At 49.6% G+C, this 24,524-nt stretch overlaps 2 protein-coding genes across 2 annotated transcripts; one reads left to right on the top strand and one right to left on the bottom strand.

Moving 5' to 3' along the window:
* The first annotated feature begins 1,869 nt into the window (after positions 1 to 1,869).
* TAF9B (TATA-box binding protein associated factor 9b) lies at positions 1,870 to 5,400 on the top strand. The gene is made up of 7 exons (XM_009090416.4): positions 1,870 to 1,951; positions 2,038 to 2,119; positions 2,601 to 2,737; positions 3,167 to 3,301; positions 3,936 to 4,017; positions 4,593 to 4,706; positions 5,108 to 5,400. The coding sequence occupies exons 1-7, from the start codon at positions 1,901 to 1,903 to the stop codon at positions 5,266 to 5,268; spliced, it is 762 nt and encodes a 253-aa protein (XP_009088664.1). The 5' UTR covers positions 1,870 to 1,900; the 3' UTR covers positions 5,269 to 5,400.
* A 1,174-nt stretch (positions 5,401 to 6,574) lies between these two features.
* KIF4A (kinesin family member 4A) lies at positions 6,575 to 24,469 on the bottom strand. The gene is made up of 31 exons (XM_030229061.2): positions 24,369 to 24,469; positions 23,990 to 24,119; positions 23,798 to 23,912; positions 22,952 to 23,142; positions 22,620 to 22,709; positions 21,914 to 22,080; positions 21,654 to 21,748; positions 21,352 to 21,471; positions 20,149 to 20,324; positions 19,611 to 19,672; positions 18,808 to 18,943; positions 18,298 to 18,356; positions 18,014 to 18,119; positions 17,314 to 17,379; positions 16,848 to 17,030; positions 16,362 to 16,465; positions 16,012 to 16,156; positions 15,436 to 15,546; positions 14,894 to 14,977; positions 14,165 to 14,278; positions 13,827 to 13,982; positions 13,162 to 13,256; positions 12,020 to 12,149; positions 11,185 to 11,355; positions 10,712 to 10,819; positions 10,438 to 10,515; positions 10,253 to 10,354; positions 9,451 to 9,600; positions 8,571 to 8,687; positions 7,801 to 7,923; positions 6,575 to 7,307 (listed from the first exon to the last, which is right to left on the bottom strand). The coding sequence occupies exons 2-31, from the start codon at positions 24,110 to 24,112 to the stop codon at positions 7,131 to 7,133; spliced, it is 3,654 nt and encodes a 1,217-aa protein (XP_030084921.1). The 5' UTR covers positions 24,113 to 24,119; positions 24,369 to 24,469; the 3' UTR covers positions 6,575 to 7,130.
* Positions 24,470 to 24,524: the final 55 nt, after the last annotated feature.

Below are 24,524 nucleotides of genomic sequence, written 5' to 3' on the forward strand. Positions count from 1 at the left end.
CGGCGCCTGGCCAGGACACACCATGACCCCATTTCCTGTTTTCCAACACTGAAAGCAGCCCCAGTGACTGAGCAGAGGGGAAGGGTGGCTGCTCTTCCATTGGGCCAGCGTGTGGTGCCCAGGGAATGTGTCTTTGTTGTGTTTATCATGGGGAAAAAGAGGTTCAGGGGGGACCTTATGGCTCTGCACAAATCCTGACAGGAGGGGACAGCCGGGGGGGTCGGGCTCTACTCTCAGGGAACAGGGACAGGAGAGGGAACAGCCTCAGGCTGGGCCAGGAGAGGGTTAGGTTGGACATCAGCGGGAATTTCTTCATGGAAAAGGTTGTTAAACATTGGAACTGCCCCGGGAGGTGGTGGAGTCCCCATCCCTGGAGGTGTCCAGGGAAGGACTGGAGGTGGCACTCAGTGCTCTGGGCTGTGACAAGGTGGGGGTCAGGCACACCTTGGACTCCATGGTCTTGGAGAGCTTTTCCAGCCCCATGCTTCCCAGCATGGCTGTGCCCCACAGGGGTGTCCATGGGGAGAAGCACCCATGGCTAGGAAGGTGTTTGTGGCCTGGGGACAGGTGGCTGCCCTGGGTGACAGGGCTCTCCCTGTCTTCTCCTGCTGCTTTCCTCACAGAAATCCTGCAAGGAGCTCCTGGTTGTGCTTCCCAGCATGGAAAGTCACCTGTGAGCAGGTGGAGAAGGTGGCACAGAGGGAACAGAGGAGTCCTGCACTGGGTTTAAAGATAAATCCCAAGCTCCACAGAAGTGCAAACCACATTTTCTTTCCTGCCTCAGGAATAAACAATGTAGCAGCCCCCAGCTCCATCCACGTGCTGATCCCAGCCTGTGGAAGAGCTGCTCTCCCCCTTTCCTAAAACAAGGGGAAAGAAAAGTGGATTTGGTTTGTTGTAGAAGGTCAGTGTCTGGAATTCCTCCTCCCTCCCTCCTCCCAGGATGTTTTTGTGTAACACACTCTGACTCATGGAAGTCAAATGACTTGGCCTCAGAGCTGCCTCAGCACAGGATTCTGGCACAGGGATCCTGTGCCTGCCCCTCGTGCTGGGTGAGGGTTTTCCAGCTCCTCCAGGCGCTGCTGGAGCCATGGGGCTGCTCCTGCTCCCCCAGGCTGATCCCAAACGCAGGGCAGGGCTGGGATGTGTCTCCAGCCAGGCTGGCTGATCCAGGTGCTGAATGCCTGCCTGGGTGTGGATGGGGAGCACCAGAGCTGCTGCTGGAATGTTCCGCAGGGCGGATCAGAGGGAGCAGCTCTTGGTTTGTCCCTGTCTCCGAGGAGCTGGGATGGGAGTCCCCAGCACATCCTCCAGACCTGGCTGCAGTCAGATCATCCCGGGTTATAACAACACATTGCAACTGCTTCTGCAACACTGCTGAATGCCTGCCTGAACAAAACTTTATTTTTTGTTCTGTTTTGCCTCAGAAAGTGAGAAACTTTGACAAAACTCACATGGAATGGGCTCTAAGTGGCTTCAAAATCCAGTCAGCTGCCACGAAAACCAGCTTTAAAAAGCTTTTAAATTCACTTCCAAAGTGGAACCTGTTATTTTCAGAACAGTGGGAGCACACTGTAATTTTTAGTTAATCTGGGATTGCTGGCACTTTAAAAAGTGACTTCAGAGCTATTAATGAAATAATAAAACATCCCCTCCGGCATCACCACAGGGCAGATGGGAGGCACTGGCCTGTCTGCAGCAGGGGGAGCAGGAAAACAGTCACTTGAATCCAGCAGATTTGGTCTATGCATCAGTTTGTCCTCATGAATATTTATAGTAAAGTGAATTTCTGACCTGCAAGGCCGCATCTCCTTGGCAACCCCGCTAGGCCGCGTCTCCATAGTAACGCCGCCCTCCCGGCCGCCGTAGCCGCGCCCCTTGCATCACATGACCGGAAACGATGGAGGCGGCCAAGATGGCGTCTCCCAAGAGCGCCCCTAAAGACGCGCAGGTACCGCGGGGCCCGGGGGGATCCGGGCGGGACCGGGGGGTACCGGGAGCATGGAGGGCTGAGCGGTGCCTGTGTCCGTCCCGCAGGTGATGGCGCAGATCCTCAAGGACATGGGCATCACCGAGTACGAGCCTCGCGTCATCAACCAGATGCTGGAGTTCGCCTACAGTAAGCGGGACCGGGTGGGAAGTGCTCGGAGAAGCCGCGGGTGGAGCAGGGAAGTGTTGTGTGGAGCAGGGAAGTGAAGTGGTGTATGTAGCAGGGAAGTGCTCTGTGAGTCCGTGTTTCCGCGGGGGGCTCCCCTGTCAGACCCGGAGACCGCGGAGATCTCTTCCGGCTGAAATTCTGTGACTCTTTAATTACAGAATCACAAACCCAGCATGGTTTGGGCAGGGGCACCTTCCACTGTCCCAGGTTGCTCCAAGCTGCGTCCAGCCTGGCCTTGGACACTTCCAGGGATGCAGGGGCAGCCACAGCTGCTCTGGGCCCCCGTGCCAGGGCCTGGCAGGGAAGAATTCCTTCCCGTTATCCCGTCAGCGCTGCCCTCGGGCAGTCTGAGCAGTACCCGCAGAGGTTTCAGTGCCAGCCGGGCGAGAGCAGGGTGGGGCTGGGGAATATTTGATGGAACCCAAAGCTCGTTTTCCCCCAGGATACGTCACCACCATCCTGGAGGATGCCAAGATCTACTCGAGCCATGCCAAGAAGTCCAGCGTGGACGCGGACGATGTGCGCCTGGCGATCCAGTGCCGCACGGACCAGTCCTTCACATCGCCCCCGCCCCGCGACGTGAGCGCCGCCGGCATGGGCGGGGACACGGGGCAGGCACCGGGACACGGGGGTGGCAGGGGGCTGGCAGAGGGACACGGGAATGTTCCTGGGACACAGGGATCTGACTGGATATTGGGATGTAGCCGGGACACAGCGTTGAGGCCTGGACACAAGGATGTCACCAGGACACAGGTGTCGCCAGGAAATAGGGATGTCATAGGGATGAGGCCAAGACACAGGGATGTTACTGGGACGCAGGGATGAGGCTGGGACACAGGGATGTCACCAGGACATGGGGATGTCCGTGGGACACAGGGATCTGATGGAACACAGATATGTGGCTGAGACACAGGGGTGTGACCAGACACGGGGATGTCAGTGGGACACTGGGATGTCACCAGGACACGGGGGTGTGCCCAGACTCCGGCTGAGGCCGTGTCTCTGCAGTTCCTGCTGGACATTGCCCGCCAGAAGAACCAGACGCCGCTGCCGCTGATCAAGCCGTACTCGGGCCCGCGGCTGCCGCCCGACAGGTACTGCCTGACTGCCCCCAACTACCGCCTGAAATCCCTGCAGAAGAAGGTGAGGATGGCTCAGGGATTGGGAGTGCACCCCTGGGGGGATGGGAGGGGTGGTAAATTGCGGTTTTCCACAGCTCTGAAAGGTGAGGGTGAATATTGGCCTGTGCATGCCAGGTCGGAGGTCTCCAGGCTGGATTTGTAGTTTGTTGTTGGTTGAGTAAATGGAAATTTTGAAATGTGGGAAATTTTGAAAAGTGGGAAAATTTATGGGGGTATTGTAGCGTTAAAAAAATACTGCAGAATCACAGAATCATTGAGGCTGGAAATGCCCTCCAGGATTGTCAAATCCAGCCTGTGCCAGGGCATTGAGTGCCATTTCCAGTCATTCCCTGGACACCTCCAGGGATGGGGACTCCAACACCTACCTGGGCAGCCCCTTCCAATGCCTGCCCACCTTTCCCTGAAGAAATTCCTCCTGATGTCCAGGAGGAACTGTCAGGTTTAATGTCAGGTTGTCAGAGGCACAGGTCAGGCTTTGGTGTAGATATTAAAGAGTATTTTTGACTTCCGCCTCAGTTGTTTCTGCTTTAGAAGGAAAATATTTCCTTTGCTGGGAAGCCCTGAATGCCTCAGTGTGGGGGGACTTTCCTGTTTATTCCAGGCCATTCCCTGATTCCCTGGCTCTCTTCCCACAGGTCTCTTCCACAGCAGGCAGGATCACAGTCCCTCGCCTGAGTGTGGGTGCCGTGAGCAGCAGGCCCAGCACTCCCACTTTGGGTAGGAAACAGCTCCTCAGGGGGTTACCACCTTCATTTTAGGAAGGAAAAATAAAGAGGAATAATTTGAGACACTTTTCAGCCCCTGAGGGAATGTCAGGGACTGCCTAACCTTTTATTGTTTGACAGCATCAGAAAGTTAATTTCATAAGTTGATCTTTATTATTACAATAACATTTAGGTGTAAATGCATTACAGATGTTCTGTATTTGTGATAAATTCTTTATTTAAGGGACTATTCAAGAACTTTACTTAAATTTAGGGTTATTTTCCTCAATGTCAGTATTATGCTGAATTACACAGCGCTGGGGAAATATCCATTTATTAAAGGATCTTAAAATTTACAGCTATGCCCTAAAAATTAGTGTTTATAGTCTGGAATTCAGTAGGGCTGTTGTGAATGTAGGAAAATGAGCAAAGGTGCAGCTCTGCCTGTAAATCTGATCCTTAAATCTGGTGTCCTTGTGTTCCTGTGCATTCCCACTGTGTCTAATAACAGATTCCACTTGTGAGGGAGTTGTACGAGTGTTTATGGATTTATTTTGGTTTGTTTTGGTGGGTGTGTGTGGCCCCCAGGTACCCCCTCAGCGCAGACCGTGTCGGTGTCAGCCAAGGTGGGAGCGCCGGTGTCGCTGGCGGGGCAGCGCTTCACTGTCCAGATCCCGTCCTCACAGCCCGCTGGCAAGTCAGGTACTCCTGGGATTCCTGGGGCTGGAAACAGGGATAACCACACAGCCACAGCTTGGGCTGGGAGGAGCTCATTCAGTCCCACTCCCTGCCATGGACAGAGACACCTTCCATGCTGCTCCAAGCTGGCCTGGAACACTTCCAGGGAGGGGGCAGCCACAGCTGCTCTGGCCAAGCTGATGGGGGAATTTCTCCCCTTCTCCCTCATTCCAGGAACTTCCAGCATTAATTCCCATTCCCAGCACAGCAGTGGCAGCAGAACATGGCCATCCTGGGCAGCTCCCTCCCACCCTGGCTCCTGTTTCCCTCTCCCCAACAACATTTCCTCATCCTTTTGGGATGAGCCTGGAATAATGCAGGGATTGCTCCAAGCTTTCAGTGACCCCTTTCCATGATTCCCACAGCCACTCCCACCACTCCCACGGTGCAGAACGTCCTGATCAACCCATCCCTGATCGGCCCCAAGAACATCCTGATCACCACCAACATGGTCCCGCCCGGCGCCGCCGACCCCAACCCGCTCAAGAGGAAGCACGAGGACGACGACGACTACGACGCCTTGTGAGGGCCCACAGCCCTTCCATGGGATTCTGGGAGCCCTTCCATGGGATTCACACAGACTCCAGGGGGTGGGAATGGGCAGGAAGGCCCTGTTTGGGCCTTGGGAGTGTGGAAATAAAGTGCAGAGTGTTTGTAACCCGGCGTTGCTGTCTTGTGCACACACTTGGGGGAGGAGGCAAGGGGTTTTCTATATATTTATTTTCTATGTATTTTTATTTTAAATGTATTTTTATATTAATTTATATATAAACACACATATATAAGTATATTGGTTTTATATATGTGTTTCATATATATGTGTTATATATTTATCATATACACACACATGTAATTGCCTTGTACACTCAAAACTCTCCCAGACACTTTTTTATATACATTTGTCTGTACACATACATAGATATTTATATATTTATGTATATATGTATGTGTGCATACATACATAAGATATATAGAATATAGTGTATAGAGGGAATACACTGTAGTTAATTATGCATACACAGAAACACTTCGTATATAAATCGTATTTTGTGTACTAGGTACACAAAATTTAAAATAATTTTAAAATAAACAATGACATAATCCTATGCTATATAATGTAAAACATATAATTATATTTTTTATCTAATATTATGTGATATATAAATACCTTTTGGGAGAATCTTCTATTAGGGCCTAAGCCCTCAGAACTTCCAAGCTTGTTTAAAACAGTTAGAAATATTTTACAGCTCTCAGGGCCTTCATAGACTTGGAAAGCAGGGAGAGAAGTCCAGGGTGAAGGGGGATTTGGGAAGGAATTCTTCCCTGTGAGGGACCAAGGCCCTGGCACAGGGTGTCTGTGCTCACTGTGGCTGCCCCATTCCTGGAAGTGTCCAAGGCCAGCCTGGACAGATGGTGGAAGTGGATGATGCTTAAGGCTCCTTCCAACCCAGACCATCCTGGCATTCCCTAAGCTGGCAGAGCCCTCATCCAACAGGTAAATAAAGAGGATTCTCAGGTCAAGGAAACTGCTGCCCAAATCCCACATCCCTGTGCATGTCCCAGGGAAGGGCTGGGTCACACCCATTGGCAGAAGAGGAAAAATAAATTTAACAAAATTTACGTTTATCACCTTTTCTTCCTGCTGAGATTCATAACTTAGGGCTGAGGGCACAGAAAAGCAGCAGGAACTCGTTTGGTGTGTCAGGTCTTTCTGTCCAGAGCAGGTCCCAGGGACAAAAACTCCTGGACTGGTTTTAAGACCAAATTTAAGTGCAGAGAGCCCAGTGGAGGCTGGGGGGTGTTGTGCACAATAATTCCAACTCCAAGTCATGTTCCTTTAGTAACTCCTTTATTAAAATCACAAACAAGAGTTAAAATTCCTACATTATTCACATAGTCAAATTTCTAAGTTCATTGAATAAACACAGTCCAGCAGCCAAAGGGGCCAGAAAGCCTGAGCAGTTCAGAGCTGCTGGTTTAAGACTTCAGCCAGGGCCTTCCCACTCCATGGCTCTCCCAGGGCAGTTGGAAAAGTTCCTTCCGGCTCCATGGGAAGAGGCAGGAGCAGAGCTCCAGTGCAGAGGCAAAGCTCTCTCAAGATTACAGGTGAAACCGTACCCAATTCACAGCTAAGCAGGAGGAAGGGAGCTGGGAACACTCACCAGGAAATTCACCTCCATTCACTCCAGGAATTTCAGTGGAAAAATTCTTATCCCCCTCCCCACCTGGTCCCAACACACAAATATTTACAGAGACAAAACAAAGAAAGAAGCAGCTTGACTCCCTTGCTGAGGGGAGGAGCTGCTGCTCCAGTAGGAGAATCCAACTCCCTCAAAAGTCACCAGGAATGTGGCCTAAAGGGATGGGAAAAACTCCAGGACAGGTGAACTACTCCTTGATGGGTGTGCAGCCTGAGAAGAAGCTGATGTTGCTGCTCAGCACCCTCTTCTTCCTCCTTCCAAAGGGGTTCTGGTTCTCCCGGGACTCCTCATCCCTCCCGAGCAGGGAGGCAGCACCACTGGGAATCTTCAGAAACACCTCCTGCTCTGTGATGTCCTGCAGGACCTGGGGGAAAGGAAGGGACAGTCTTTGGAGTTAGTCACAGCTGGGGTGACCCACCAGAGGCACCAGGACACCAAGTGCCAGGTCAACCTCCATAGTAGCTTAAGTCAGGAAAAAGACAAAATTTTGGACAAAATATCAAGATGCAGCAGGGAGAGACAGCAGTTGGAATAGGTGGGTTCCCATGGGAGAAGGGAATTTGTTTAGCTGAGGCAAAATGAGATGTGCCAGGTCAGAGAAGTCACTTTGAACATGGACAGACAGGATTTCATCCTGCAAACTCCTCACTTCCCCTCTCTCCTTGCTGAAGGTGCTGCAGGAAAACATGGCAAGCTCGTGGCAGCATTGCAGTGTGGGAACTTAGGAATTTAGCACACTCTCAGCTTCCACATGAGCTGCCCAGAGCTCTGCAGAGTTTTCCAGCAGCAGCTTCTCCTCTGGGGTGATTTCCCTCCAAGATCCCTCACTCAGCAGCTCTGCTCTCCCCTGGGAATACCTTGGTGGTTGGAGTGATACACACGGGCTGGAAGAAGCTCTCTTCTGTTTTCACCTCCGTGGGGTCTTCCAGCTTCAAGGACCCCTCTGAGTCCCTTTTGTGCTCCTCGCATGTTGTGGTTTCCTGAGGGGCAGCAGAGGGTGAAGCTCTTGCAGAACATCCATCCCTTCCCTTCCCACCACAGCCCCCTGCTCTCCAGCTGGGAAGTTTTCCACAGTACAGGATGCTGTAGCAGCTCAGACTAGGCCTCCATAAAATAGGCAATAATTAGAGCACTATGGGATGTCCCTGCTCCACATCTCTGAGATACAAGAGCAGAATTCCCACTAGGAACATCAGTTTCTCATGGACCTTCCTGCTGCTACAACCCCCTCCCCGAAACCATCCCTTCCATACTTAAAAAGAAATCTGGGAATGAGTCAGGGTTTTGTGTTGTCTGAAGCCAAAGACAAAACTTTAATTTACTTAGACCAAAAGGAAAATTGAAACTGTTTATCCTCAGATTTGTGGAATCGAAGTGGGAACACAAAAATCTTTGCTGTGAATCTCCAAAATTCTGTCCTGAAAGGCAGAGTCTGGTCCTGCAGTGGAAAATTTTCCTCAGTTACCAGAGAGGCACTAATTAGTGACATTCACAGAGTTTCAGCAAAGTGCACCTGCTCTGCCTGGACAAACTACACTTGTGTGAGAATTATCCCTTTATCCGGCTTTGCTCCTGCCCAAATGCAGGCCCTGCAGCCCCTGTGCCCCCCAGAGCCAGCAGCACTCACCAGGCTCCGCTCCCTGTTCCTGCACGTGGCTGGGGTGCAGCTGCAGCCGTCGGTGCATCCCAACTTCTGCTTCCTGCAGCCACACTGCCTGTTCCCACAGCGGCCCTTGCACGAGCACTGTGAGGGAGGGAAGGGGGATCCAATGGCCAGGATGCTCCTGGAATGCTCCAGGTCCTGCCAGATGAGGCATCTCAAGGACAGGGATAACCCCAAGCTGCCCCTTGTCACATTTCGCTGCAATTTCACTGCATTTTGTTACATCCCAGAATAATTTTCTTCCTAATATCCAGAATAAAATCCTTCCACCTACAGATCCATCTTCAAGATCTATAGGATAAGTACCTTCAGTTAGTGCCTGACTTGAGTTTATGCCAAAGGATCCCAGTTTCTGTGCCACACTTCCACAAAAAGAGGAAGTCCCTGCCCCAAAAGCCTCAGGAATTTTCTGAGCCACAGGCTGAAGCTCCAGACTGACACAGATAGAAGCTGAGGCTCTGTCAGGACTGCAAGCTGCAGGTTCCCAAAGGAAACAGGGATCCACAACAGGCTATCCCTTTTTTTGTTCGTTTTTTTCCTTAAAATTGGCTCCCTGGATGGATGGGGCTGTTCCTAAAGCAGAGGCCAGCTCAGACACAGGCAGCAGGACAGAACATGGGAGAAGGTGACTTGGACAGGGAAAACCTGTCCAGGAAGGTCTTGCTGACTGCAGACAACCTTTGCTGTGTTTTTGGGAATGCCCCAAATATCCCCAAGCACCCAAATAACCCATTCCTGCCGCTTTGAGCACAGTGGAGACACCACACTCACAGCTCCACCCCAACCCTTGCACACAGCAAGTGATTCCCTAACAGACACTGCATCAAGGGCAGCTGGATCTTACCCCCATGAGGTTTTTCCTGCTTCCTCTGCCTGCTTTCCCAGGAAGCCAGTCAGAATCCTCCAGCTCCCCAGGGTCAGAGAGAAGCTCCTCCACATCCACCTCAGGGCTGGGTGCTCGGGGCTTGGCCGTGGTCTGCCGGCGGCACTTGGGCTGCAACACAGGAGCACGAGGGGTTAGGCCACCAAAAATCAGCTCTATTTCATTAATAATATTATTAATGATTACATTTTAATATAGTTTTATTAGGGTTTTCAGAGTCCCTCAGAGCTAAGAAGGTTGTGGGGTGAGGGAGGGGAAAAAAAGATCTAATTATCAGGATTGAAAATTCAATCAATTTAAACTCTTGATGACAAATCCTTGGAAATCTGAGTTGTTGACACATCACATGACAAAAAACAAGTGTCACACACTCCTGTCCAAAGAGTTTTAAATCATTTCTTCCTCCCAGCACTAAGATTTGGCTCTGTGCAAAGCAGCAAAGTTTGCTGTGAAACATGTGCCTTGCTCCATAATTTAAAGACTGGTAGTGCTACAGAAAAACAAATCTGGATTGTGAAGGAGGAGAGAGTCAGAGCTATAATGAGGTTTGGGGGGTTGTTTGCCTTTTTTTTTTTTTTAATTAAAAAAACTAATGCAAGGTATTTGAGTCTTCTGGAAAGGACTGAATTAAATGAGCAGAAATTCAATTAGTAGAACAAGTGCCTTATCAAAGCAGCTTAGGAGAAAGAAAACCACATTATCCATAGCCAAGAGTAACTTTGGCAAAGAATTCAGGTGCAACACAAACTGTGCAGCCTCTTACTTTGGGTGGAACATAATCAAAAGAAGAGTCTGGAGACTCAGGTGGCCTTTGCTGGATGTGCCGGAGCTTCTGGCCACTGGCAACTTGGAGGAGCAGCAATTTCTGTCAAAAGGGACAAGAATTAGCTCTGCAAAATCCATCAAATCCAGCTGCCATGAGGCTCTGGTGTCTGTACAAGGCTGTACCTGTTTCAGAGTGTCATTTTCCCGGAGGAGTTCCTGGTTCTTCTCACAGATCTCCCTCATTTTTCCCAGCTCTTCCTCCTGTTTGCAGGACAATAAGAAATTTGTTTCATTGGAGATAAATAAGAGAAAATGCCCCAGGTTTATTCCAGCCTGCACAGCAATCACCCCATGCAGGCTTCTGCAAAGGGAACACACAATCCTCTCCTAATTCCACACAATCCTTCTCCTAATCCCAGGAATCCCAAAGGATCCCAGCCTCCCCCAGCCTCTGCACCTGGAACCGCAGTCGCTCCTGCAGTTGTTTCTCCTGCTCGTTCAGGGAATCTTCCAATCTCTTCTCTGCTGCTTCTTTCTGCTGGAATTGGCTGAGCAGGTACAGAACCTAAAAGCAAGTTGGAATAAACAGGGGTGAATTCCTGAAAGGAGCACTTGGCATTTAAGTCCAGGCTCAGGGAAATTTCCTGTCACTTCCAGCACAATTCCACCCTGATCTATTTGAAAAGTTGATCTTGTGCTTTATTCAGTAACTTTCCTCCTCATTTAAATCAGGAGGAAAGTTACTGAATAAACCAATTTACACAGGATAAATACAGAGATTTCTTTGGCTTTGAATGAACCATCTGCACAAATCCAACACAATTTGAGCTGATATTCACCACCAGCATCATTTCGGCACATCCCCCTTTGCCTTTCTCTCTGAGCAGACCTGGAGATCAGACTCCAAGATTTCCATGAGCTGTGATTCACCTTTTCCTGGTGTTGCTGTTCCTGCACCAAAATCTGATTTTGGAACTCTGCCTCCATCTCTGCTATGTTGTTTCTCTCTTCCATCAGCATCTTCTGCACATCAGAGCAGCTGGCCTGGCTCTGCTGCAGGCCACTCTGCAGTTTGCTCTCCTGCACTTTGGAGGAGACCAGCTGGAAAACAAGAGCAAGGCATGGCTTGGGACAGGGATTCCCTGCTGGGACAGGTGCTGCAGTGTGGAGGGGAAGCATTCCTGCATCTTCCAGTTCTTCACCCCAGAACTGGAGCAGCTCTCAGCACCAAGGAAACCAGGAGAGATTCAGAGGCAGACAGTTTGGAAGTGCAAACCAGGGAGCTGAGGGTCTTGTTCACAGTTCTGAATTCACCTCCCTTCCTGCAGCACTTGAAGTATTTTCCTTTTCCCCCTTCTCCTTTGATTTCCAAGCACCAGGGAACAACAGGTAATTCTGTCCTTCAGCCGCTCTTTCCCTGATCCCACAATACCCCAATTTTCCATTTTCCCATCTCAGCACCAATTCCACTGCTTCCCTGCTTGTTCAGGAAGTATTTTAGATACTTTTTCTTCTCTTCCACTTTTCTAATTTGCCTTTCCCCTTTCCTATGCAAGCACTTAGCTGGCATCTCCAGACCCTCATCTATTCCATTTCCCTCTTCCCTTCTTTTCACATTTCACTCCCCAGTATAGATTACTTTAATAAACCTCATCCACTACGAGAGGGCTCCACTCAAATTCCTTTGGTCACTTCCTGTTATTTGTGGCTAAGGAGACTAACAGCCTTTGTTTTCAGGGGTAAAAGAGGAAAACCCAGGGTTTACCTCTCCCAGGAGATACTTCAGAGCACATTTGGCCTCCAGGATGGTGGCAATGCTGTCCCAGCGCTGCTTGGCCCGATCTCCATTGTCTGCATCCAGGAGTTTCTGCTGCAGATCTGCTATCTGGGCACTCCTGGGGAAGAATCCATGGATTTGGGGTTACAACACAGAAGAAAACCAGGGCTGGTTTCTGGGCTAATGTGACTGTTCCCAGAATATTAAATAAAATCGTATAAATTGAGATTTTTGCTGCTCAGTAGAGCACCTGGAGCCTGCAGTGCTTCCCTGCAGAGTTTTGCCTCCACTTCCCATTTATCACAAATAAAAGTGGAGGGTTTTCCCCCAGAGGTGATCACTAAGAGCTGAAAACACCCAGTCTAAGTCTCTGATTATTTTCCCCTCATTTTGGAAAACTTCCAGCCAGGAAAACCCACTGAAAGTGGTTTGGGGGTTTCACCCCCTGAAAAGCCATTTTCAATTTGTTTGGTCAGTTTGCCAGTAGATACTTGGCCAATACCAAAAACCATTCCTCCACATCTTTCACCATTTGTTATAAATCCCTCTGATGGATGGGGTGTTGGGACCAAATTCCTTCCTGAAGCATCCTTTGAACCCCAAGAACTGGAAATTCTTGGTTCTATAAAAATGGATTTTTGCATCAAATTTGGCATTTTTGGGCTTGAACAAAACAAAGACAAAACTTCAGATGTCACTCCCTATCACCCTGTGTATCAAGATGCAGATTCTTGGTGTAATTATACCTCAGTTCTGTTTACAGGTACAATTTACCACAGGGGATGTTTTTCATCTGTGCAGACAGAGCTTGGCCACCCATTCCACCAAACACCAAAGGTGGTCCATGTAGAATTGGAAGGCTTTCCTTGCTGACACCCAGTGTAAATATGATTAAAGGCCATAGAAGCAGAGGAATAAGGTTTGTCCATCAGTATGAATCAGACTGTAAAGATGATCTTGAAACTTGAAGCGTTGGAAAAAGATTTTCAGCATCTGTATTTTTACCCCAATTTGATTGGCAGTGGCTCTAAAACAATTAGATGGGTTAGGGTGCTGGTTACGGAAGCAGACCAGAGCTACTTCTCTTGTACTGAGTGAAAAGGCTTTCCCTCCTCACGGCAGTGCCTTACCTGAGCTCCATCTCTGTTTCCAGGCTCTCAATCTGCTTGGAGACAGAGAGATCCGTGTCCAGAGCCTGCAGGTCAGCCAGGCAGTACGTGCGCCTCTGGAAGCACAGCACAGGGGTGCAGGGCAGGAACAGGGGAGGAAATCACACATTTACAGATATTCCAGCTGGGAAAGCCTCCAGGCATCTCCCCACAGCTTCAGTTCCATTGTTCCTCCCCAAAAGCCTGTGCTAAGGAGAGTGAGCCACTCATATCCCTCAGAATCCTTGAGGTTGGAAAAAGCTCTCCCAGAGCGTTGAGTCCAATCATTCACCCAACACTGATGGGTCACCCATGTCCCCAGGTGCCACATCCAGAGGGTTTTTGGACACTTCCAGGGATGGTGTTTCCACCACTTCCCTGGGCAGCCTGTTCCAAAGCCTGACTGCCCTTTCAGGTAAACCAATTTCCCAAATTCCATTAAGTAACAAGTTCCTTCAGCACCTCTTGTCCCTGATGGGTCAGAGGGATATCAACCCTTTATAATTAATATTAACCCTTTCTCCCAGAAAGGGTGGGATCCATCCCCACCTTCTGAGGGAACAGGTCAAGTAGGAGAGAGAATAACCAATCCAGTATTGCTGAACAGCCAGAGGAGTGTGGTGGGAAAAGAGGAATTTGCCCCTTACTCGCAGCTTTGGAGGGGGGTTTTCTCCAGCATCTTTCTTCTCTTTCAGCTGAAGCAGCTCTTTTGCCAGGATTTTTCTATCCTCCAGCAGGTCTGCCAGGTGTCTTCGAGCTTCCTCAGTGCTGACAAGAACCTCGACTTCATTTGCAAGCCAGCTCTGGAAAAACAACCCCCAAAACCCAGTGGTTGAGCTCAACTCCAGAACCGAATTCCAATTTCAAGTGAATTCAACATTTCAACTCCCTGGTCCTCCTGCTGTGCTTCAGCCACCAAGACCAGCAGCATCCACCCCAAATCCCAGTTTGCCCAGTGTAGGGATGCAGAAACACTGTTACCCACTTTGACTCGTGCAGCAATTCCTTCCATGCCCCGGTTTTGGGTCTCTTTCCGTTTATCTGCCACCTCCTTCTGCCTCTGCAGGGCATCCTTGAGGCGTTTGTTGGCAGCTGCTGCCTGGAAAAGATTCCACAAGGAGCTGAACAGGGACTGCAAATCATCTGCTACAGCTGGAAACACCTGGGATTCCCAGTCCAGGGCAAACACTGGGACAGTGACAGCACAGGGTTAATAAATCTCAAGTTATCCTGGTTTAACTCAAGGATTCCTGCCCTTGATTTATTTCCTTTGCTGCCATTCCTCCTTTAAAGAAAAGCTCCTTCTAGGCCTGAAGGTAGAAGAAAACACCCAAAATGAGGGGGTTGAAGATGAATTTCTTTTACAAAGCCATCCTGAAATGATTTTGAGCTGCAACCTTGTAGATCCACCACCCAAACTCATTCCCCACTTGTTACCTTGGGCATCTGCATGGATTTGCCACAGGAGCCTGGGACCCAGAGTCACCTGGCACCCAGAGCCACCTGGGACCCAGAGCCACCTGGCCTTTAAGGAGCAAATTTAACTGGGATCCCTCAGAGGCAGAAATGGGGATTTCTCTACAGAGATAATTTTTTTTTTCCCCAGCCTCTAAACTTCCTTTCAGAGGTTTCTGTGTATCCTGTTCCTTCCTCCAGCCCCGCTTGGCAGACTTAAGGGATTGGTTGGGATTTCCAAGAGATGTTGGCTCCTCACCTCCTCTGTTTTGCGCCGGAGGACGTTGGCCTGCTTCTGGAAATCCCTCTCCAGCTTGAGGAGCTCATATTGTCTCTTACGGTCCTGCAAGGAGAAACAACTGCCAAAGTCACATTTCCCATGAGAAAGGAAAGGTTGCAGCCCCAAAATTCCAGCCTGAGCACCCCAAGGCATTGAGGGGCAGGAATTGCTGTGACACAAAACTCCAGGTATTTTCTGGGCACTGCACTCAGCAGCTGGATTTTATTGACCTGCAGAGCCAACATTTCTTTGGAAGTTTAAAAATCTCCCATGCTGAGGCCAAACCCTAAATTGTAAATCCTTCAAATATTGACTATTTTTGCTTTCTGCTTTAGAGCAGAGTCACAGCTGTGGCAAGCGCTTGAAGATCTCCAGCCACAAACAAGTGGTGAAAAGTGGCAGCCACATGAGCCAAGCTTCTCTTTAAAGCATTCCCAGCTCTTCTCAGATACTTCCCAGTTAAAGAACCTCCAAAGGGCTGCCTGGAGGTGAGGAATAGTGTGAGGGGCTTGTTTGCTCACCTTTTCCTTCAGCTGGATCACCTCCTTGTCCTTCTGCTGCTTCCACTGCCTGAATTTCTCAGTGTCTTCTTTCATCTGACGCATCAGCTGCACCCTTTGCTGCTTCATTTCCTGAAAGACACCAGTGGCTGGAAGAATTATCCAGGATTTACATCCTAAAGAGCTTCAACCTCCATTTCTCCCTGTGCCTACCAGGTGTGGGGAGTGGAAAATGGGAAATCTTGCTGTGGTCCCACTCAGGACACTCTAAAAGTGCTAAAATACAGGGATTTTTTGGCATAAGAGGAAGACCAACACAGGCACAATTCAGAGAAATCAAAGAGGAATCAAATTATTTGACTGAGGCAATAAATTATAAATGCCAGAAGATACTTTGGACTTATCTTCCTCCCAAATCTCAGCAGTCACCTGCCTATTGTGGTCATGCACCCACAGGAATCATGCCAAAAACTGCTATTTTCAGTTTGACTAAACAGAAAGTGGTTTCCTGTTTAGTTTCTGGAATTCCTGTCTGGGATTTCTGCCTGGGAGCTGCTTTGTCCACACTGGCTCAAGTCAGAGGTGCTTGTTGGTTACCCTGATCTCCTGGTTCAGTTTGGACACCGTGTGCTCTGTGGATTCCTTCAGCTTCAAGAGTTTGGATTGCTCATTCAGCTTCCTCTTGAGCTCAGTAATTTGTGCTTCCAGCTCCTGGAGCCTTTTCCGGCGCCGCTCGCTCAGCCTGGAGAGGAGCAACAACAAATCCAATTGTTACCTCTGTCACCTCTGCTGCTGCTGAAAGCCCACAGGAGGTTTCTCTGCAGCTCCTGGCACATTAAAGGAATACTTTTACACTAGAAAAGAGCTTTTACAGATCATGGAAGTGCAAGACATTGGATTTTCAGACACATTGACAACCCCCAGAGCTGCAGGCAGAGCCCTCTTACTTGGCCTGGTTGATGTCCTTCTTTGCCATTTGCAGAGCAAGGACCAACTCCTCCTTTTCCTTCTGCAAGTTGCTGACCTCCAATTCCAGATCCCTGATATTGGTCTAGAAAGGACAAGAAGAATAAATCTCCAAATAAAAACCTTGGAAAGACACCCTGAGACAAAGCTTTAAGACTGAGAAACCTTGAAAAACCCCATTTCTTCACAGCAGGCTGCTAAACCACCTCATCCAAGAGCAGTGTGAGGGTCACAGGGGCTGGCCCAGCACATTCTGGAGCTTTGGTGGGCACAGAGTCACTGGGGCCACGTCCTGACTGAACCACTTCAGACATGGGAGATCCCAGCACAGCAGGGAACACTGCCTAGGGGAGCAGGGACCCAGTTTAAGGAACAGACCCAAATCAGAACAGGCTCCTGAGGACAGACCTCCTCCCTCCCCTCCCCACTGGGGAAAACAAACTGACCAAGCAGGATTTCAGCTTTACCTGGTACTGGGACTGAATGGGCCCAAGCTGAGTATCATTTTGAGACATTTTTTTGGCCAGGGCCTCTTTCAGAGTCAGGGCTTTGTTGAGCTCCAGCAGCTCCCTGGAGAGCTGTGCCTGGCGCAGGGCGTGTTGGGTGCTGAAGTCAGAGGCTCTCTTGGATTCCTGGCCCACTTCTGCTTCCTGCAGGAGACATAGCCATGAGGAGAGGCCAATCCAGAGCTCCTGAATTACATGATCTCTGTTTCCACAGAGCACTTCAGATTCATTTTTATGTAAAAAATCAGATATTCAGAAATGAGAACAGGTTCTTGACCATGAACACATTGAATTTGAAACAGCACAGAAAAGGGTGATGATTTATCAAGCATTTGGGTTAGAAAATGAGCAGAAGGGAGCAGATAAAAGTGATGAGGAGATAAAACCATGCCCCAGTGAGGTGTGCACTGCTGAGCCCCTCACTTACACCTGGAGAATCCTGTTCAGAGTTTGGCAGCTCTGCAGAACCTTCTGTGGCAGCAGCATTTTCACTCTGGTGGACAGAGAGAAGAAAATTTGGGTGAAAAGGGAAATACGAAATAAAATGAAGGAAATAACAGTCTGTTGGCACATTATGGCAAAGCACAACATGACTGTCCTGTGGCCAGAACCTCTCTGGAAAGAGGAGGCCATCATCCTCTTCCTCAAGGAATGTGGGGAAACTCCTCCATGTCTAGTTGGAAAAGCCATTCCTTGAAATCTTCCCTGAACTCCAGCACTGGAGAGAACAGGAAGAGGAGGAGGAGAGAACAGAGGAATGTGCAGTGAGGGAGAACTGAAATTCCTCCATTAGACAAAAGCCTGGAAGCTTCTATTTAACAATTTCAGACCCCTGCAATTTACATTGTCCATAAAAATCATCAAGTTTGGAACACTCCATCCGATTTAGGGACTGTAAATCCATGCCAAGCTCCCGTGTCAGGCTTTTCCATGTAGACTCCTCCTTCCCTTCCCCTCAGGAGCAGCACAAGTGGCCTTTCTGCAGCATTACAGCTCAACAGGACCCTTTTGAAGTGGATCTCAAGAGTCATTTCACATTTTAATTGCTGGGCTCCTTGAGGGAAGTTGCTGGAGTGGAATCCCTGAGTAAGTTGTCACAACTGCTCCCTCCCTGGGTTCAGCCTTACCTGCAGCTCAGCCAGCACCTGCTGCAGGTTCCTGATCACCTCCACATTTTCCTTTAACTCCTCATCTTCCACAGTCTCCACCAGCTTCTGCAGATCCAACTTGCACCTGGAAACATGGGAACAAGTCCATACTGAGTTTTTGCCAGGGAAGAACAACTTTCCCTACTCAATCTCTGAATTAATTCTGGATGAACAAACTCCAGCTGATTGGATCCAGTTTATTCCACTGAAAACATTGAACTCCCAAGGACATTATTCCAGGAGAAGGGTGTGGGGACACTTACACAGCGTGGTGCTGGAGCTGCTCTAGTTTTGCATTCATCTTCTCATTTTCTTGCTCTGTCTAGAGAAATCAGAATTATATTGAATTGTAGAAGATAAGAAGCTAGAAATCAGCTGATTAATTTGCAGCAAAACATTGGCAGTGTGAGAATCAATGCACTGAGAGATATTTCATGGTCAGGGCCACCAGTCTGGATTTCACAGCTTTTTTTTTAAGGGATGGAGACTGCAGGCAATAGGAAAAAAGCAGGGTGAGGAAGGGAGAGCACAAGTGCTCTTTAAAAATATTAAAACAAAATATTTAAAGTATTAAAAAAGCTGAAAGATTCAGGTCTCCTTTTTCCAAAAGGAAGCTAAAGACCAACAGATTCAGGCAGGTTTCTTTGGTTCTGACTGGTTAGGAATCAACACGAAAGGAACATTTAAGAGAGATGCTCAATATGTCATAATACAGGAGCAGCTGTTGATTCACTCACAGCAATTTAGAGCTCTCCTGGGATAACTGAACTTACCAGGATGATCCTCTCCAGCATCTGTGCTGTTTGCCCAGCAGCCTCACTCAGCCCCTGGCTCAGCTTCTGGTTCTCCTCCTGCAGGGATTGGTTCTTCTCCATCAGGGATTGGAGGCTCTCTGAGGGGGCCAAACCACTGCAACAGCACGGAGCAGTGGGGTGTGAGTTTGGGCTTTGGGACAGCACTGAAGTTACCTCCAAAACAATTATTATTCCCTAAATAATTTAAAATAAATAGCCCAGAATGGCTTGGGAGGGAAGGATCTTAAAGCTCATCCAGCCCTAACTTTGCCATGGGCAGGAACACCTTCCACAGACCAGGCTGCTCCAGGGTCTGTTCAAGCCTTGGACACTTCCAGAATGCAGGAAAAACCTCCAAACAGAGGTTGTGAACTCCATGTCCTTGGTTTTGGAACATCCCCAGAACACACCACCTGCACAGTCCAGCTCTGTCCCAGATTTTTGTGCTTTTAAGGATAATGGAGGTGGAACTGCCCCACATTTAGGAGTAGAGGGGTGAGGAGAGCAGGGATGGATGGGTCTCTCAGAGACAGGAATTTATTCAGAAGGTTGTTTCCTGCTTCCTCTTTTACTTCCTGCAACAAATTTTTGCAATTATGAGGTATTTGCTACAAAACTAAATATCTCAGGGAATTCCAGTAAGGATGACAAAAAGAGGGGGGGGAAAAGCAGCCAATTTGTTTTCCCTTCACTCCACAGCACTGGCCAGAGCTAAGAGATCCAGAGACTTCTCTGGAGTGTGACAAATACACATCTAGAGGACATTCAATAACAAATCTTACTTGAGAGCCACAGGCAGAGTACCTCCATGGGCCTGGAGCAGCAACACCTGGAGCTGCTGGACCTGAAATGACAAATAATTAATGCTTGTAAATGTAGCAGCTCCATGGATCCTTGGTCTTCCTGACTCCTCTGCTCCATAATTCCCCTTTTACCACCGCCTGTGGAAAGCAGTGGTGTTGTTACTGTACTTCAAGTTATTTATTCCTCAAAAGGTTCTTCACTTCCCTCTGGGATCACCCCAAGGAAAACCCTTCCCCTCCCAACATGCTGGGCACAGGCAGGAGATGTCAGGAGGGCACCAAACCACCTCTGTATTTTTTAATTGTGCCTGTAGCTCAGGCAATGATTTGTTGAGTGGAAGGAAAATTTAAATTACACCAGCAGCACTTTTCTCTGGCTGCAGGAAAACTCCAAGAAATATCCACACATCCCCTTCCCAGCCATCTCCAGAGACAGAGCAATGCACATTAGGGATGTTTAGTACTTTTTGTGAGGTTGTGCCTTCCTTTGGGGTTTGCTGAGGGGTTCCCCCAGTACCTGCTGCTTCAGCTGGTGCAGCTCAGCTGCCTGGGGGTCCACGTTGACAATTGGTTTGTTTTTGATCTTCCTGGCTCTGTCAGCATAACGCAGAGTGTTCAGGGTCTCCTCCAGGTTGGAATCTGCTGGGCTCACACAGGCAATCATCAGCGTGTGGCTGTTCCCACCCAGGGAGTCTGGGAAGGAGAAGAAACAATGTCAGAGCAACAGTGACAGTGAAACGTCATCCTTCAAGGGTTCCAACCCCATGAGTGTATCCCCAAAATGCAGATTAAACAGATGGATTTTGGTGCCACTGGTTACTTTCTCCTCTGCACACTCAGGTCTGTTTTAAAGTGGGTTTTTGAAAGCCAAAGTCAGGGTTTGGAACCAAAGGTTTCACCCCAGAAGCCCCAGTTGTTGCCCTAATAAATAATTTCTTTATGCCATTCCTGGCCTGGTTCTTTCAGGTTTGCCCCTCCCTTGTCCCCCCCCCCCCTCCAATAACAAGACCTCCATGAATATCCAGAATTTTCTCTGATTTAAGGAATTATTGGCTAAGAACAGATCACAAAGCTGCATGGTTTGTATAAACCTTTTGGTTTTATACTAATTGGCTCTTAAAGCTACTGATCAGAAAAAAAGGGGCCCCCACATCCAGGTTTAAATTAGGTGCTTTCAGACATGGAAAACCCTGAAGAGCTTTTGCAGCAAATTATGTAATTACCATAGAAATTCCAGTAAATTCATTACTAAAGCTGTGGCCAAATTAAAGGGTAACTTAAATAAAATACATTGAAAGACAAATCCCAGCTATTGAAAAATAAAGACCAGATCATTCAGACTAAGAAAACAAATCCCAGGGAAGGCACAGACAGCTGGAGCTTCATTCTGGCTGTGACATCACCCAGGGAGTTGCTATAATTAAGGTACAATAATAGATCTCTGCTGCCAGACTTCTCCTCTTCCTTCTCTCCACCAAAAATATGCCCTGATTTTGTCTTGTTTCCTCCTGTCACACAAAGTGCAGGAGAGCAGGACTTGTTTTGAGCTCATTTCACTGCATTTGCAAACTAAAATAAGAGTCCAGGAAAGGCCCGGCTTCAGTGAGGAATTAAACAAACAAATCCCTCTTCAGCAGCAGCTCTAAGCTGGGGGGTTTTGTACTGCTTTGTTATTTAAAAAGCACCTGCAAATTTAGGCTTTGTCATCGTCTTCTCTCACCTTGCAGCAGCCTGGTCAGCTTGGAGTCTCTGTAGGGGACAAACCCTCCCTTTTTATTCTCATCTCCCAGAGCACTGATGACATTCCCCAGGCACAGGAGGCCTCTGTTGATGTTGATTCCTGCAGACAAAGCTCACAGTGAGCACAGCCACCTCAACAGCTCCAAACTCCTCATTTCCTGCCCTTATTAAAAATGTAACAAGGTTAAAAAAAGCAGATTAAAGTGCTAAGGAAGTGCTTTGCTCTTTTATTAAAACCGAGGTGAGAAGAAACCCAAACTCCACCAGTCCCAGCCCAGAGACCTTCTTTGAGTCTGTCTCCCTCAGCCTTGGTCTTCTTTTGTCTCTCAGAGCCAGCAAGATCCACCAGGTGCAGCTTGCAGTGAAAACTGCAATTCCTAGGGCAGAAAGAAACTGTTTTACTCTCCCAGGTGGAAAAGGAGCAGCCCAGGAGCTGAAAACTCAGAGAGCCAAAACCTGAACTGCCTTGAGAAGCACAGCTCAGGACCAGGGTGAGGAAATTTTGGCAAAGTAACTCTCATCAGCTGCACAATGACACTCACTTGTCGTGTTTCTTCTTCTGATCAATGCAGATGGTGAAGATGGCATGGGATCTGGAGGACTGGGAGTTCATGGCTGTGGATCCCACAGTTCTGGAGTTGTTCCCCTGCTCCAGGCAGGACACGGTCTCTTGGGCACAGGTGACACTTCTTTCTGTCAACCCCACAATCTGTGGGCAGGAAGGAAACATTGTTTCTCCTCTGCTTCCTCTTCATCCCCTGGGATCAGAAAAATCTCCCTGCACCACAGGCTGTGCCAGCCCATTCCCAGGGGGCTGGAATGGAAACTCCCAGGAAAAACTCGTTCTGAATTTCACTTCAGGAACATGGAATCACATCATGATGCTGTTCCTAAACACCCCCCAGGTTCCTCTGCCTACTCCAGATCCAGCTGGGCTCTGGGATGGAGCCAGAGCTCTTCAGGGCTCCAGGGACAAATCCAGGGATATCCCAGGCCAAGCTGGGAGCTGAGAGCTCTGCCAGTCACAGGAAGGGGCTGATAGGGAGGGGATTTGTGTGAATAAAGTACTGCAGAGGCAGCTCAGGGGATGAGCTGTGCTTTCCCTCAGCATCCCACCCCCTGGATCTCTGTGTGCTGCTCCCAATACATGGATGTGCCCCACCCCACTGCTTTAGGAATGACAGAAACTCCCACATGAACCCCTTCTTCAGTCCCCAGCCCTGCCAGCCCCTCCCCAGCAGGGCAGACCTTGATGCCTTCCTTGGGATCCTCCCGGATGCTGATCTGGGAGCGCTCTCGGGAGGGGCACAGCAGGTCCAGGATGTCCTCATTGTAAATCTGGAGGCAGCAGATGAGCAGCTCAGAGATACCAGCCAAAGAAAGGAGCAGTCATGCTGAAATTAGGGCTAATTTAGCACCACTCTTTACTTATCTCACCTTTAGGGAAAGACACCTTGGACCAGAAAGGACTAACAAAACCTCCTGGACTCTTAGCGGTTGATGTAATCAATATCTGTTACCTGAAGGAGGAGACCTCAAAGCTCCCCTTATTCCTAACTTGATAAAAAACAAACTTTTACCTCCAAATAAGAAACTTTGAGGACGAATTCCCAATCCTGCCTTTGCTGTTTCTCCTCAAAGAGCAGCTTGATGACCCTGGGGATGACCCCCACGTTGGGCTCATACTCCTGGTTGGCAGTGTAGGTGCCTCCCATGGAATAGGTTTTCCCTGACCCTGTCTGTCCGTAGGCCAAGACAGTGGCATTGTATCCTGAGGGGACAAAGGACACCCCGGTGAGTCACGTGAAGACTGAAAGCTGCATTTTTGAAAACCACCCTTGCAGAAAATCATCAGTTTACACCAGCTTTAAGCATAGGTCATAGTCAGGAACATTGAGGGGGAAAAAACCAATGAAAACTTCATAAAGCACAGATAAAATGATTATTTCAGCTCTTTTTTAAAACTGGATGCTATTATTAGAGCTAAACAGAAACACAGTACAAATTCTCTGCCATCCCAGCTCCACTGCAGCATCCTGGAACAGGATGATGATCTATTTCATTGTGTTATTCTTAAGGAGGAAGAGGGACTTTTTTTAATGGCTTGGAGTCACAGGACAAGGGGGAACGGCTTCCCACTGCCAGAGGAATATTGGGAAGGAATTGTTCCCTGTGAGGGGGGGAGGCCCAGAGAATCTGAGGCTGCCCCTGGATCCCTGGAAGCGTCCAAGGCCAGGTTGGACAGGGCTAGTGGAAGGTGTCCCTGCCCATGGCACGGGTGGCACTGGATAGGCTTTAAGGTCCCTTCCCTCCCAAACTCCTCTGGCATTCCATGAAAAGTGCCTCACACGGGCAGCCTCGGAGAACACACCCCCCTCGTTCTGCGGAGAGGAACGGGCTCCAAACGGGCAAAACCCGGAACAAACCTTTGAAGATGCCTCGGACCAGAGGCGACACCGCGGTGTTGAAAACCTCCTCCTGCTCCACGGACGGGTCGAACACGTAGTCGTAGGTGAAGGCTTTGTCACTGCCCACAACGACCTGCGGAAGAGAGGGACGGGGCAGCGCTGGTAGCGGCGCCCGGGCTGCGGGCCCCCCCGGGAGTAGGCGCGGCTCACCTGCGGCTCCCCGGGCACGAAGGACAGGCACATCTGGCAGCCCTCGCTGGTCTCCTTGGGCACCAGCGGCCGGCAGCGCAGCGCCACGCGCACCGGGATGGCCTTCTCGTCCTCCCGCACCATCACCAGCCTGCGGGACACGAGCACCGTGAGGCGGGCCGGGGGACGGAGCGGGGCTCCCTGCGGCCCTGCCCGGGCTGGGGGTGGAGCGGGCGGGAAGCGGCGTCAGCGGGGCTCTGGGATGGAGGAGGAGGGTGCAGCGGGCCTGTCGGGGTTCGGGGATGGAGCGGAAGCCCCGGGCCGGGAGCGGGGCTGGAGCGGGGGCGGAGCGGGCCCGGCCTGGCCCTGCCCGGTGTCGCGGGGCGGCCGCGGGACTGACCTGGAACTGCCGCTGCCCGTTCCAATGGCGGCGCCGCAACGGCCACCGTTCAAACCGGGCCGCGCGCCGCCACGGCCAATCAACGAAAGGAAGCTCAGGCGGGGTGGCGCTACAGCCAATCACGGGGCTGTGCGTAGCCGAGAGGCGCGGCTACAG

Source organism: Serinus canaria, chromosome 4A, assembly GCF_022539315.1.
Source record: "Serinus canaria isolate serCan28SL12 chromosome 4A, serCan2020, whole genome shotgun sequence".
Classification (NCBI taxonomy): domain Eukaryota; kingdom Metazoa; phylum Chordata; class Aves; order Passeriformes; family Fringillidae; genus Serinus; species Serinus canaria.

Bases quoted from the DNA above. Each gene is read 5' to 3' on its own strand.
- KIF4A (XM_030229061.2), bottom strand. From the start codon at position 24,112: ATGGTGCGGGAGGACGAGAAGGCCATCCCGGTGCGCGTGGCGCTGCGC. The intron at 14,279-14,893 runs GTGAGGAGCCAA...AATCTTTTCCAG, and splicing joins TCCGGCGCAAAACAGAGGAG to GCAGCAGCTGCCAACAAACG. The intron at 11,356-12,019 runs GTAAACCCTGGG...CTTGTTTTCCAG, and splicing joins TGAAGTATCTCCTGGGAGAG to CTGGTCTCCTCCAAAGTGCA.
- TAF9B (XM_009090416.4), top strand. From the start codon at position 1,901: ATGGAGGCGGCCAAGATGGCGTCTCCCAAGAGCGCCCCTAAAGACGCG. The intron at 1,952-2,037 runs GTACCGCGGGGC...TCCGTCCCGCAG, and splicing joins GCGCCCCTAAAGACGCGCAG to GTGATGGCGCAGATCCTCAA. The intron at 4,707-5,107 runs GTACTCCTGGGA...TGATTCCCACAG, and splicing joins ACAGCCCGCTGGCAAGTCAG to CCACTCCCACCACTCCCACG.